The following is a 14,876-nucleotide window of genomic DNA, read 5'->3' on the forward strand; positions in this document are numbered from 1 at the left end:
TTTATACTTAACCCTTTGCACTTATTAGGCAGCAACCCTTCAGATGGAGCAATAATAAGGCTTTCATAACGTCTGTCGTCGTAATCATGAGGGTGTAACGCTTGACGCCTTAATTTCTGTAACCTCCATGCATCTTTCAGACTATCGTAATTGTTATGTCGGCTTGGCACCTCGACCCTCCGACTAGATGTGTGCCTCGCTCACTCCGAATTTGTTCATCAGCCTCGAGTAGGTTCATTTTTCCTTATGAACGACCTCACACCTCGTGTCCAGTCCTACACGCTACTCCTACGCCCGCCTTCAGCATATGTTCCTTTTCCTACTTGCAAATCGTCTTTAAGAATTTTAGAGTGTACATAAGCCCCCCGATCACAAAACTCATCGGGCAGATGTGTTCGGCCAACGACCCTTAAAATTCCTTGGCCGATGTCCTTAACTGACTACTCTCATATCCAATGATTACCTGGTGAATACGTGCGTCAGTGGGTTTTTAAAAATAATGATGGCGCGCGTCCCATCAACATCTCTTCACTTTCACTTATAATGATGATTTTATGGGGAAATCACTACCATCATGACGCTATCCCCTAGCCTCCTTAACTAATCCAATATATTTAAAAACCCCTCACCTTCTCCTTCTCCTCATCTCACCTACTTTATTTGCTCCAAGGATTCTCTCTGCTTTGCCTCCTCTTCTTCATCAACGTGTCTTCAACCTTTTCCTTTCATCACTCAGGTAATCTTTATTTTATTTTTGTATTTTAATTTTTTATCAAGGTGCTCATACGAGAGTGCGACAATTTGGATAATGTACATGTTCCCTGAAAGGCCCAAGAGAGAAGTGAACTCTAGGAAAAATGCATGAAAGAGTGTGAGGGACATTTGGGGAGGACGGAGTTCGACCAAATCATTAGAGAAGTTTACGGTGATGTATTTTCACCTCTTAGCGACACTGATTCAGAGTCCCTTTCCTAAGGTTGTGTCGAAGTCTTGATGGAGACAAAAAAATCCTTCATTGATTTAGAAGTTTTAAGCTATGGCCACAGCACGGTGGACTCCCATGATATCTCCAAACTCCGTTCTAGCATGAGCCTCTCATCCACTAGGAATGAAGAAGATGTGGTGCTAGAACCATGTGAGGACGGTGAAAAAGACATTATTCCTTATGTGGGGCCCCGAGTTGGTTCATTATTCCTTATGTTCGACCTCACACCTTGTGTCCAGTCCTACATGTTACACCTTCGCCCGCCTTCAGCCTAAGTTCCTTTTTCGACTTGCAAATCGTCTTTAAGAATCTTATGGTGTACACTCGTAAAGTATTTTGTTGTGTTTTTTAATTTAATATTGGATGTATTTGGATAGGCAGACCTGATATTCATGCATCAACAGTGCAACAAATATATATATACCAATAATATCTCTATTTAGAAAAACAATTTAAAAATAGAAAAACGATTAAAATAAAATTATAAAAATCTAAATATACAATTAAAAATCAAATAAAATCAAATTTTTTTAATATTTTCGAAAATATGAAAACGTATAATAAATCAAATAAAATAGAAAAATAAGAAATTTAAGGTTTTTATCTAATAAAATGGCACTGTAAAATTTGATTCAGAATAAATTTTTTAAAAATGTCGGAGTTTTTTTATCGTGTAAGGTGCATTTAAAGATGCATCTCCAAAAATTTTTTAGGACAATTTTAATTTTTTAAAAGTGTGAGCCACGCCATAAGAGTAGAAAATGAAATTGCCTCAACATTTTTGAACTTTGAAGTCTCAATAAAATATATTATTAATAGATTAAATCAATAAAACAATAATTTTTGGAATTTTTTAAAATTATAAAAAAATTAATATATTAGTGATTGACTGAATCAATAAACATATATATATTATAATGATTGGTCTATTTTAATTGTTCAATAATAAATTTAAATAATAATATATATTATTATTCATATCGATTTCAAAATTAATAATTTTACTAAGATTGTTTTTTTTTATTCTGTATAGTTTTTTGTTGTTATGAGTATATCTTTTACTATCTATATTATCTTATTTTCACACCAAAAAAAAACACTTTTAAAGTACTATGAATAATCAAATATAACTATATCTTATCATCGTCAAATATAATATTAAATAGAAAAAATCTGATTAAAAAATCAAATATATAAATTATAATGATTGGTCTATTTTAATTGTTCAATAATAAATTTAAATAAAAATATATATTATTATTCATATCGATTTCAAAATTAATAATTTTACTAAGATTGTTTTTATTTATTCTGTATATTTTTTGTTGTTATGAGTATATCTTTTACTATCTATATTATTTTATTTTCACACAAAAAAAACACTTTTAAAGTACTATGAATAATCAAATATAGCTATATCTTATCATCGTCAAATATAATATTAAATAGATAAAAATCTGATTAAAAAATCAAATATATAAATTATAATGATTGGTCTATTTTAATTGTTCAATAATAAATTTAAATAAAAATATATATTATTATTCATATCGATTTCAAAATTAATAATTTTACTAAGATTGTTTTTCTTTATTCTGTATATTTTTTGTTGTTACAAGTATATCTTTTACTATCTATATTATCTTATTTTCACAACAAAAAAAAAAAAACACTTTTAAAATACTATGAATAATCAAATATAACTATATCTTATTATCGTCAAATATAATATTAAATAGATAAAAATCTGATTAAAAAATCAAATATATATCAAAATGATTTTAGATTTCGAGAATTCTAATAAAATTGGGATATGAATATACACTCAAGAATGGCTTTTCTCTCACAAATACATTACACCATAACTTTGAACGAGATTGGCTTTTCTCTCACCATAACATTTTGCTATATATAATATTATTCTATAATAAATTTTAATAAAAGAAAATATTATTATTCATATCGATTTCCAAATTTAGAATTATACTAAGGTTTTTTTTTTCTAATTCGGTAATTTTCATATCTTTTACAATCTATATCATCTGATTTTCATAACTATGTCTTATCATCATCAAATATAAATATATCTTATCATCATCAAATATAAATATTAAATAGGCTAATATCTCATTAAAAAATAAAATATATATCAAGAAGATTTAAGATTTTGAGAATTCTAATAAAATTGGATATTAATGAGACTTAATTAATTGATACACACAAGATTTAATATTTTAGCCTATATATAATTCTGAGAATCCCACAATACATTGCACCATAACTTGAATCACGATGGATTTCCTCTCAAAAGCTCCTTATGTCATCCTTCCTTCTTTCAATCAAGCAACATATTATGAAGAAGACGACAGCAACGTGCATCGTATCATTCTCTTCGACAATAAATACTACAAGTGGAACACTATCTTCAACTCCCATGAAGGTGCTTGGTGTATAGGTTCTTCAAATAATTTCTTGATATTTCTTGACATCAAAGGTTGTCCTTTTCTTCTAAATCCATCTTCCAACACTTTTATTCATGTTCCACCTTTTACCTCATCATTCATTAAACATGCAAATGTTCCCTCTTATTCTTATTATGTTCAATCTCTTCGCAAAACCTTTATATCCAAAGCGGTGTTGATGTCTTCTCCATCTCCTTCACAATACACTCTTGCCATTATGTATGATTGTCCATGTAGGATTGCTTTTTGCAATAATCATAATGCTTCATGGGTTGAACTCTATGATGTGAAACGATCTTATTCTGATATTGTGTTTGATAATAACATTCTATATACTTTGGATGAAGATGGATCAATTGAAGGGTGGGATTTTCTTTCTCAGAAGATTCCGAAAAAGATTTTGGAAATTAATTATCCAACCATGATTTTAGATAGGGAACAAGTGATAAAATTTTCGGTTGATAAATTTTCATCTAAACTTTATTTGGTGAAATCCAAAGGAGATTTCTTGTTGATAGAAAGGTTCATTGGTAATTTCGTTCGTGCTAATGGTGAAGTAGTTTATGAAGGAAGTTGTCTATCGGATGAGGTTGAAATTTGTCCTTATAGAACAAAGCATTTTAATGTGTACAAACTTGATTTGGTGAAGAAAAAGTGGGAAAAAGTGAAGTTTTTAGATGGTCAAGTTGTGTTTGTAGGCGCTAACGAGTCAAAGTTAATGGATGCTTCCAAATGTAAAAATGAAGAAAATTCAATTTACTTTAGTGATGATAGATGGGAAGAGATGAACTTAGACTATTTATACGGTGGACATGATTGGGGTGTTTTTAATCTTGAAGATTCAAGTGTCAGGTTCTTAACTCCTTATGCAAATAAGATGGATCCACCACCTATTTGGGTGGTTCCATATTCTAATTAACTTGTGTTACAAGTAATTCAATTCTCGAATTGTGATTTTATTTTTCAAGTGAATGTAATTTTAGTATCTACTACTTATAGTCAGGATTATTTCTATATGTTTTATTTGCATTGGATTATGATAATATAATTTGATTATTCGTTGTGTTCATTCATTATAAGAAATTGAATATCAATTTATTTATTATTCAAATAATTTAGTAGTTAGAATCGCACTCATAAAATCGGAATTCGACTTGAATCTCTCCCAAATACATATTAGTCTAATGGATAATTTTTTATAACCAGTATAATTTTTTTATAAAAAAACTAAAATCTCATACACTATAAAAACTAATCATGCTCAGTTAGTACAACTTTATTTACTAGTTGGAGAAATCTTACCTTTATTTATGTCATTTCTAATTGTTGCTTTAAGATTCTAAACACATGAACAATTTGTATTTATCTTGCTTTTGCTTCAATGATTTTCCTTTACCACTTTATACCTTCAAGACTGCATGTTCATCATTTTCTCTGTGTGTTGTAGTGTATGTTCTTATTTGAAACAAAACAAAACAAAACTCACCATCTTCTCTCCAATTTCATTTATACTAAGAGGTATGCAATGATGGGTTTTTCTCTTTAAAAGAGAGAAAAAGAAGAAGCACTAAAAAGAAAATAAATAAATGAATAAATAAATATAAAGAAAAAAACTTTTCTTTAAAGTAAATTCGCCACTCATGACAAGTAATTGGGTATAATACCTTTAATGCAAATTAATTAAAGATTTTAATTTATTTTAAAATAAAATAATTTAAAAGGTGATATGATAATGAATAACTTTTGAGAGAGAGAGAGAGAGAAGTACTTTTGAGTAGTGAAAATTCTAAAAAAGAATTTAGCCACTAATATTTTAGAGAGATCACTATTAATACTTTAGTAATTCAGACAATTTATAGTGGTAGATATTGTTATTATAAATAGTGTGGAAATAGTCTAATCAAAGAAAAATCAATTATTTGTTGGTTTTGTATTAAGTGATTTTTTTTTATCTTTTCCAACAAGTGGTATGAGAGCTTCGATTTGTTATGCAATTTAATTTGTTTTATTCAGAATAGACAATCAACCTTCACAATATCATTAACAATGATTAAGTTAACTTCTACACAAACTAATCCATTTAGAGGCCCTGAACAAAGTACATCCTCTGAGAATAATGTGTACCATCCTTGCAAAATAAAGGGACCATGTGAGCATAGGGAATGATAACAGGTCGAATATTGTAGGCAAAGGAGATGTTTGCCTAAAAACAAACACTAGTTGTCACCTAACACTGAAATATGTTAGAAATGTTTCTAACATGCATCTCAATCTAATATCTATAAGCTACTAGACAAAGAAGACTATACTAGTGTATTTGGGGATAAGAAATGGAAACTAGAAAAAAATTCTTTGGTGATAGCCCGAGGAAAGAAAGTAAGCAATATTTATGTGATATAAGTCAAAGTCAATAATAGGTATATTAATGCTCTCAGTAAAGACTCCTCGATTGAGCTATGGCTAAAATGGCTTGAACGTATGAGTAAGAAGGGACTTTAAATTCTAGCCAATAGAGGTATTTTGATATGTATGAAGGGATTCAAAATATATCTTGATACATGTACACATTGTTTGGCTAGAAAGAAACGGAGAGATTTATTCTACTATGATGTCCCTTGTAGAAAACTAAATATTTTAGATTCTGTGCATTCTGTTGTTTGTGGTCCAATGACCACTAGTACTCATGAAGGTGCAAGGTATTTTATTACCTTTATTAATTACCACTTCATGAAGGTTAGGGTGTATGGCCTTAAAACAAAAGACCATGTGTTTGTAGTATTTAGACACTTTCGTGCTAGTTTTGATCTTGAAATTGATATGAAGTAAAAATGTGTTTGCACGAACAGTGTAGGAGAATTTATAGGAGCTTTCAAAAATTATTGAATTAGTAATGGAATTTGGCATGAACTATCTTTTTCAAAGAAGCTTCAACACAATGGAGTGGTAAAGAGGATGAATAGAACTATTGTCGAAAAAGTGAGAACAATGTTATCTCATGCCAAGTTACCTTAGAGTTTTTGGGGTGAGTCTTTGATTGCATTTTATTTTATAAACTTATTCACAAGGAGATGTCTGATCAGTCAAGCAGGTTTACCTAAGGAACTTTAAAGTGGGACTACTTATGTTCCTTGGTTAGTATAATGTCGAACTGAATGTCATGACATTGCAGTTCAACATTCCAGTCCAGTCAAGGTCAAATCTTGGAAGGAGTAAAAGCTGCACAAAACATGGATTGTCACTTATTCTATCATAGCAAAGCATAGGTTCACACATGAAAGCGAAAATAGCGACTAACACCATGTCAAGACATTTTTTAAGACATGTTTGCTGAGTGACTAAATAGAGCATATATTTGATAATGTGATCACACACGTGTCGGAGGAGTGCAAAGAGAGGTGTGGTAATCGTCCATGTGCATGCATTGGGACTATTTCCTTTTCAGCTGAAACAGTCAAGATCCAGGAAAGGTATTCAGAGATACATTTGAATGAGTGTACATTGAATAGTCATGAGTTTCCTTTAGAAGAGCGTTTCATGTTGACCAAAAACATTGAAACATTCAAGGAGCGTTATCTTCGAAGAAATGGTTCAGCTATTTATAGAGGTCCCTTCTCACCTCTGTCATCTCGTGAGTGCTAGTTATCTCATTAATCATGGGTTTTTTCTGTGTGTGGGTGAGTTACGTCTGTTGTTGGTTTTGTGAGGGTTGTCTTTGTCAATTTTTGGCCAAAAGGGGGAGAAAGGGTCAACTCGATTGAGCCTAAAACTAAGTTATGCAAGTGCTGAACAGACATATCAAAGAGGAAGCAACTATGTCCCATGGCTGGTCATAAAGGAGATTGTTGCATTTGTGACTTGTAATCTGAGTTATGAACATAGTTGTGACTTGTGTTCTGAGTTACAAATTGGGTGTTTGGTATTCTACTTAGGAGGTTTGCCATTGTCCATGGTCCTCTTTCTCCACCACCTCAAAGGAAGATCATCCCTTTGAAACAAAGAAGAGCTTCTTGCGTTAAGGGGTAGTGGTCATCTTCTTCCTCATGTACATCAAATGAACTCAGAACCTCCTTACAGTTATTAATGTTGTAAGTAGTGCTGAAGATATTAATGCAAAGGAAATTCGTCAAAATACTGAAGAAAAAGATCTTTCTAAAGATGGTATTCTAGATCTACATTTGTTTTGTTATTTTTATTTGTTTTAGCCAAAAATTTGCCAAAGGGGGAGATTGTAAGTTCTTTGTTTTTAGGATTGGCTTAATTTTTGTAAAACAAATAATGACAGCAATAATGTAATGTAGAATAGGATGTAAAACTTGCTATTAGAACATAAGTACAAAAAAGGTACAGCAAGAAGATGTCCTATGAGATGTTAGAATATGTTCTGTAATAACATGTCCTATGGAATAGCTTTCGACATCGCGCCTGCTGAGCTGGATTAATGAGATTTAGTTTCAATTTAACAGATGCATAATATTCTTTGAATATTATGCAAATCATATAAGGCGTTATATGTTTAAAAGGTCTGAAGAATTAATCAAAATATTTGAAGATTATATAGTTTCTAAATATGGAGATATATTCGGAAACTAGGATATTGAAGACCTTGATTGTAGCAGAAGTAACTGCTTATTTGTAACAGCAAATTAGCTGTGATTGAAGGCCCAAACCCAGTTGGGAATCAGATATAAATATAAGGGTTTGTGACTAGTTAATATGGACTCAAGATGTAGAAGTCTAGGGTTTGTCTGGGTGAATCTCCCGGGCTGTGGGAAGATCACTATGTCTGTCTCGAAGCTGTAAAGCAAGAAATGTTATGTTTACCTTGAAGCCTGTAGGTAAGAGGTATATTGTTCTTAGAGGGAGCTTTGAAGTAACTCTAAGATATTGTTCTTAGTCAAGATTCTTGGCTAGGTATTGTCTTGTAAGTGTATCTTTCGGTTGTTGTTTAAATAGTTGTTACTGGGTTGTAACAGTTAGGTATCACTAGGGAGTGAGCAGAGGTTCTCTTGTCTTGGATGGGTTTCTAAGATAGAGGTTGCATTGGGTAGTGACTAGGTAAACTGGAGGTTGTTTATCTGTAAACCGGAGGTTGTTTACATAAAATAGTACTACTGATAGTGGAATCTTCTTCCTGGCTCGGGAACCCCCCAGAGTAGGTGTGTTTGTCGCCGAACTAGGTCAACAATTGATTGTATTCTTTACTTTTCAATATTGTGCGAAGCTGTTTATATCTTGCCTGTGTTTTTTTCATGACAGACCTGATGTCTCGACATCCTTTAGGACATATGGGTCTGTTGCACCAGAATTTCACTAATAGATACAATGTCATATTTACCTCCCTATCTAAGAAATTTAATATCACATTTTCCCTCCTTGTTGTAGCTCCACCTATGTATACGAGTAGACATAAAATCATTGTTGTTGATTTTGTCAACAATAATCATTGAATTCAGATAAAGTTTAAACATGATTGTCCATCGCCTTCTGTCATTGACCGTTGGTGACAGAACTGTACTGAAGATGCAAAAGCATGGGAATCAGCATATACGGGACGCATTAGACACTAGAAAAACGAAGTTTGAAAGTCATCTTGATTTATTTTGTATTTCTATATGTAGCACATTTTTTATTTTATGTATATATTTTATTAGGTAGATATTTTGTTGGGTTATTTATTTCACAAAATTAATGCCAAAAAAAATCAATATCTCAATGTTTACCGAATTTTCCAAGATTTCTGAAATTTTTTGGTACATATCGGATATTTCAACACTTCTGGTATGGCAATACCGGTCTATACCAGAAATTTTAAAAGGTTGATAAAAACAAAACAAAAAAATCAGTATTCTATAAAAAATTACCGATATTTTTGTAAAATTTCGGGCACGTACCTATACTTTATAAAAAAAATCGATAACTTTAAAAAAGAGTATAACGGTAAAGGCAAGTGTCAGGTTAAAAAAAATTAAATATCTAGTCTTTATCATATATGAATTATTAGCGACTCCCTTTGGCCTTTTGTTTGGGGGAGAAGTTTTAAGTACCCCAACCCCAAATCAGCATACCTATCTAAAAGCCATTTTACATACTAAAATTAATGAAAATTTGACAGGATACTAACAAACTGAATTGATATTTTATAAATTAAAAAGTTCTCTTATTCATTCATTGGAAGTTGGAACAATCTTCTCCATTCTCTCAACCTTGATGATTGCCCAATCCCCCACAAAAATGTGTCCATTCACTAAAAAGCTTTTAGTATATTTTAGTAGAATTGATGATATGAGGAGCCAGATTGAGAAACTTTCCCCCATAATGGAACATGTTTTCTCCACCAAAACTTGTTAAAGCAAATGTAACATGTTATATCATCTAACAATTTAGTTAGTTGAATGATGATCATAAAAATTACTTATCAATTTAGGAAAGTAAATAATAAATTCATTTATCCACAAATAAGTAAATGATGAAAACTACATTGGAACAAGCAAGTAATAACTGCATCTATAAACACAATCCCCCTACTGTGCAAGAATAAGCAAATTGCAACAGATACTCTAAAAACAATAACATGTGAACGCATTCTAATCTACAGCTGAATTCCTTGAAGACGGAGAACCAAAGAATGCCATGACCAAGAAGGACTGCTGAATTCCTTGCGTAAAACTTTCACAAGTTCATGTTCAAATTAAGCATTTGCTCGGAGATAATCAATGACAGATTAATCATTTTGGGAAGTTCAAAAAGATTTCTAGCTCCATATCTTACTATTTAGAATATAATACACTACAAGTTTCCAAGAATTTCTTGCATGTAATGTCAGCTAGCATAAGAAGAATACATACATAGTTTGCATTGAGATATACACTACATAATAACTATACTTTCATCACAAACTTTTGGATAAAGATGCTTCAAGCTTTTCTTTCAACTGTATCGCAGCTGCTTCCCCTCCTTGGGTTCTGATGGAGAAAGTATGAATTACCTTATCCTGTGCAGTTGAAACATTTGCCTCTTGAGCTGCAATTTGATGTTCTCTCAACACTTTAACGATTCCAGAAACCGGGTGAATATCCAAAGGGCAACTCACTCTCACAACTGCATCGTCCTGTCTAGCCTGAAAATCGATATCTTGCAATGGCAACTGTGAGCCCTTAGCCATGTTTTTCTCAGTTTCCAAAAGCTTGATCTTCTTCTGGAGATCAGTGATATGGGTGATAGCATCGCCAAGTAGAGAGGCCTTGTCCATTTTAGAAATGTTAGGAACAACAGCTCTTAAGGCGTAAAATCTCTGGTTAAGCTTCTCCCGTCTTTGCCTCTCCGCTTCAACGTGATTCAGCGGTTCCTCTCGTCCATTGGCAGGCTTTCTCCCTCTTTTTCTAGGCTTCCGCTCGTCTCCAAGAGGCGAGGATGACTCTTCATTAACCAAATCTATAGAAGATACCCTTGCTTGAGAAGTGAAATTCCCAGGAACCATTTGACCTAACTGAGGGTACATTTTTGCCTCATTAATCTCTCCTACACCGCCATTCGAAGAATTACCATAAGCATGATTCGGCCCAAGCGCCTGCACTTCGTAAGAGTCAGAAGTGAAACCAGAATCATCTTCCACCTTCGGGGAGAAACTAATAGTAATGGACTGAGATTTCGCATCCCCCCCTAAGCTCAACTCACGCCCAAAAATCTTCGGTACCGCCTTAGCCAATCCAGAACTAGATTCTCCAAACGTCGCCCGGACCATATCCAAAAAGCCCTGCTCTTCCGGCACCATCTCCATAGAACCAAGCTCAACAACCCCAGCCTTAAGAGGCACAAAAGCAACAGTTTGAAAACCCGCCGATTTAGCCAAAAACGACCTCGATTCATACTGCTTCAAACAACTACCCGCATCCGAAGACCAAGTCGGCTTACTACACTTAAAAGAACTCCCAGGACCATACTGAGAATTAAAACCAAACACATAATAAACCGAAGTCAAGTAAAGCATATACAAATCCGAAACTTCATCCAATTTCTTATAAACATTCTCAATCGAATTAGATCCACCCCAGGAAGCATGAATCTTCCCCAACACCCTCCTCCTAACCTCATCTCTCTCCCTTTCCTGCTCACTCCTCGGACCCCCAACCGGATCCTGACAATGCCCCTCCCCATATTTCAACACATACCCACCCGATTTCAAACCCGCAACCTGCCACAAAATCACATAATTCCACCTAGAACCCTTAACAATATGACACAGCCTTTGATGAATACCCGTATCCATATTAGGCGGAACAATAACATCGGAAAAAACATGTTTAGAAACCGCTGTACTAAAAAACCCAACAGCATCAGTTCCCAATACAGATTCCAACATAGCCTTGTCTTCTTCATCCTTACAAAACCTCCCACCCGCCATCTTTGTACTCTCAATTCCTACAAATTGAATCTTTCAGGGAAACAAAAACCCTAAACAGAACCCAAAATTTGCATAGAAGGAAAAGATTAAGAGTTACCTGAAACAGAAAGAAATTAGGGTTTATAGAAATGGAATTCAGAAGAACTTCATTTCTGCTAGATCTAACTTCAGATCTCAATAATCAAGTGTTCAATGCCAATAAATAATTTTTCATTTTCATTTTTTTTTGTTTTAAGATTTTTTATTGTGAATTTATTCTCTAAATTTTGGATACTGAATCTTCGCAATTATGGATTTGTGATCGTTGGATTAGAATCGGACGATTGTTATCTCATATTCTAAATTTAATGATGTTTTTATGCTGAATATATAAACACACACTAGTCACGTGAAACGCTGCCGTTTTATAATTTGAGATGGAAGAGTGCGTATTATTCAAGTTTTGTCTGATTAAAAGGACAAGTCCTTACAAAGGTGTATTAACATGTGAGAGATGCTTTTAGGTGTGGATTTTGATGCCAGTGTCACGCAAAATTCAACCTTCACAACAAAATTATGTTTTTTTCTTTTTATGGAGGTTACAAATATGCCAATAACCCATAAAGCTCTTGAACGTGGGGAGGGTCTATACCACAAGGACATCAAGGAATGAGTGAATTATAAAAATAATAATTAATTATATATTAAAAATGAGATTGAAATTCGCTTTGAGGTAAACTTTATTTGTTAAAATGATATTTATTTTAAAACTATTGAAAATAACATTTATTTTGAAACACACTGTATTTGTTAAAAGAACATTTATTTTGAAACTATTTCGGTGTAGAACAGAAGATTAATGATGTGTTATTGTGAAGCTCTCTAGTACATTTGTGCAAGTTCCTGGTACGGTGGAACGGGGATGTGCCTATAATGTTAACACTCCAACACTCGAAATAATGAGGTCACAAAGGTGTAACTTTGCGAGAGTGAATGAAATTGTACATGTTATGGTGTCAAAACGTTATGGTGATTAAAATTGTCCCCGATGAGTGCAATGTGAATTAAGGGAGATTGTTGGATTGGATCCAACGGCTTAAGATGATCGAGCGACTTCATTTTCGTGTGTATCCTCTTGGCGAGAGTCCATATGTTCATCAAATTTGATACACTAGTGTATTGGATTGGGTATTCTCGTATTGGGTCGGTCTTATTAGGTATTTTAACTGCCCCAGAAAAGTTTCCTCCAAGTTCTTGTCTCCGGGTATGGAGCCATGATTCAAATGGAAGCATAGACGAGCCTTAAGATTGTTTTCCTTCGTTTCCTCAAAGAATCACAGCAAGTCCCACCTTAGAGACGGGGTTGGAGACTAGGCAGGGAAATGGGGCGGGATGGGGACGGGTTTTACCTTTCCGATACCCAAATACAAATTCTAGTTAAATAATGCTTCTCTCCAGAACCTAAACATGGATAAATAATTGAACCCAAATTTGTTCTAAACCAACATCAGAATCCATTTTTTAAAGTTGAAATGATTTATTTTTCCAAACCCTAATAAGTCTCAAACTCCAATAAATATTAATATACATTAGAAATAATAAATTATAACAACCCTGGAAATTTTCAAATACACATTTATTAACTAAACAATTAATATTTTACATTAACAAAATCAAATGGGTATCGGTGTCCTCATTATTCATCTCGTTCCCAATCTATTTAAAATAAGCAAAACTCAAATCTAAACCCAAACTCAATCAATGTGAGTTTTCCCTGTCAAATTTGGGGTACATGTTATGTTTCCATGTATAGTAGAGACATGGTGAGTGGGAGCAAGTGACCTCGTGAACACACGCATTAAATGGTTTTCCTGTTACTAAAACATTTTGTAGTTTGGGCCATTGAATACTTGAGTATTACTCGAGTATTTTTTCGTGGTCGAGGTCGCATTTGGGTCATTGATTGTACTTTAGTACTCTCTGGAATCTTGCACATCGTGGGATTCCCCGCTACGTGTATATGTGTGTATATTGCATTTGGGCCATTGATTGTAATTTAGTACCTCTTGAATTTGGCAGATCCTGAATTCCTTATTATATGTGTGCATGTGTGTATATATTGCATTCGGGTCAGACCACTGATTATACTTTAGTACTTTCTTGAATTTTTTATTTTATGGGCTCTCCATATATATATATATATATATATATATATATATATATATATATATATATATATATATATATATGTGTGTGTGTGTGTGTGTGTGTGTGTGTGTGTGTGTGTGTGTGTGATTAAATGCACCTTAAGGTGTGTGTTTTTAAAACACACCTTCATAAAAAGAAGTGGGTATACGTTAACTAAACTATATATATATATATATATATATATATATATATATATATATATATATATATATATATATATATATATATATATATATATATATATATATATATATATATATATATATATATATATATATATGGGTGTGTGGGGGGGGGGGGGGGGGGGGGGGGGGGGGGGCGCGCGCGTGTGTGTTTTTCCCATTCATTTCTCATCTCAATATATCTTGCATTCATCTCAGTTTCTCTCTTAAATCCTTTAAAAATCAAGTCTTATCCAAATCCCAACTTACCATTTCTCCATATCCACACTTCAAATTCATCATTTTCATCTCTGTGTACTATAAAGAAGGGCATTTGGCTTGATTTATGTGTTAGGTTTAGTGAAAATATGGTAATTATAGATTCTCTGTTCATATTTTGCTCACCACTCATCATGTCACAACAAAATTAATTAGAAGTTGCAAAGAAGAAACTTTTTGAGTGTGTTTCTAAGCGGCCAAGGGGTGAAAGTTCAAGAGCCCATCAGATAAATGATATGGTGTATGTCTTTCACAAGGTTCGTGAGGTAATTCTAGAAAAAGAACAGGTTTTCTATAGACATAATTTCTTCAAAAACCCATACAATAGAAACAACTCCATTACTAAAGTTGCAGTAGAATAAGAAGGTTTGACATTCTTTAACTTCTTTGAAAGGGATAAC

At 33.1% G+C, this 14,876-nt stretch overlaps 2 protein-coding genes across 2 annotated transcripts; one reads left to right on the forward strand and one right to left on the reverse strand.

Annotated features, from left to right (window-relative positions):
- The first annotated feature begins 3,277 nt into the window (after window positions 1-3,277).
- Window positions 3,278-4,366, forward strand: LOC131614743 (putative F-box protein At5g55150). The gene has a single exon (XM_058886300.1). It carries the CDS (start codon window positions 3,278-3,280, stop codon window positions 4,364-4,366), a length of 1,089 nt encoding a protein of 362 aa, XP_058742283.1.
- A 5,809-nt stretch (window positions 4,367-10,175) lies between these two features.
- On the reverse strand, window positions 10,176-12,093 carry LOC131610111 (transcription factor bHLH3-like). The gene is made up of 2 exons (XM_058881982.1): window positions 11,946-12,093; window positions 10,176-11,865 (listed from the first exon to the last, which is right to left on the reverse strand). Exon 2 carries the CDS (start codon window positions 11,846-11,848, stop codon window positions 10,337-10,339), a length of 1,512 nt encoding a protein of 503 aa, XP_058737965.1. The 5' UTR covers window positions 11,849-11,865; window positions 11,946-12,093; the 3' UTR covers window positions 10,176-10,336.
- Between the last annotated feature and the right edge of the window lie 2,783 nt (window positions 12,094-14,876).

This window comes from Vicia villosa, linkage group LG6 (genome assembly GCF_029867415.1).
Source record: "Vicia villosa cultivar HV-30 ecotype Madison, WI linkage group LG6, Vvil1.0, whole genome shotgun sequence".
Lineage (NCBI taxonomy): Eukaryota > Viridiplantae > Streptophyta > Magnoliopsida > Fabales > Fabaceae > Vicia > Vicia villosa.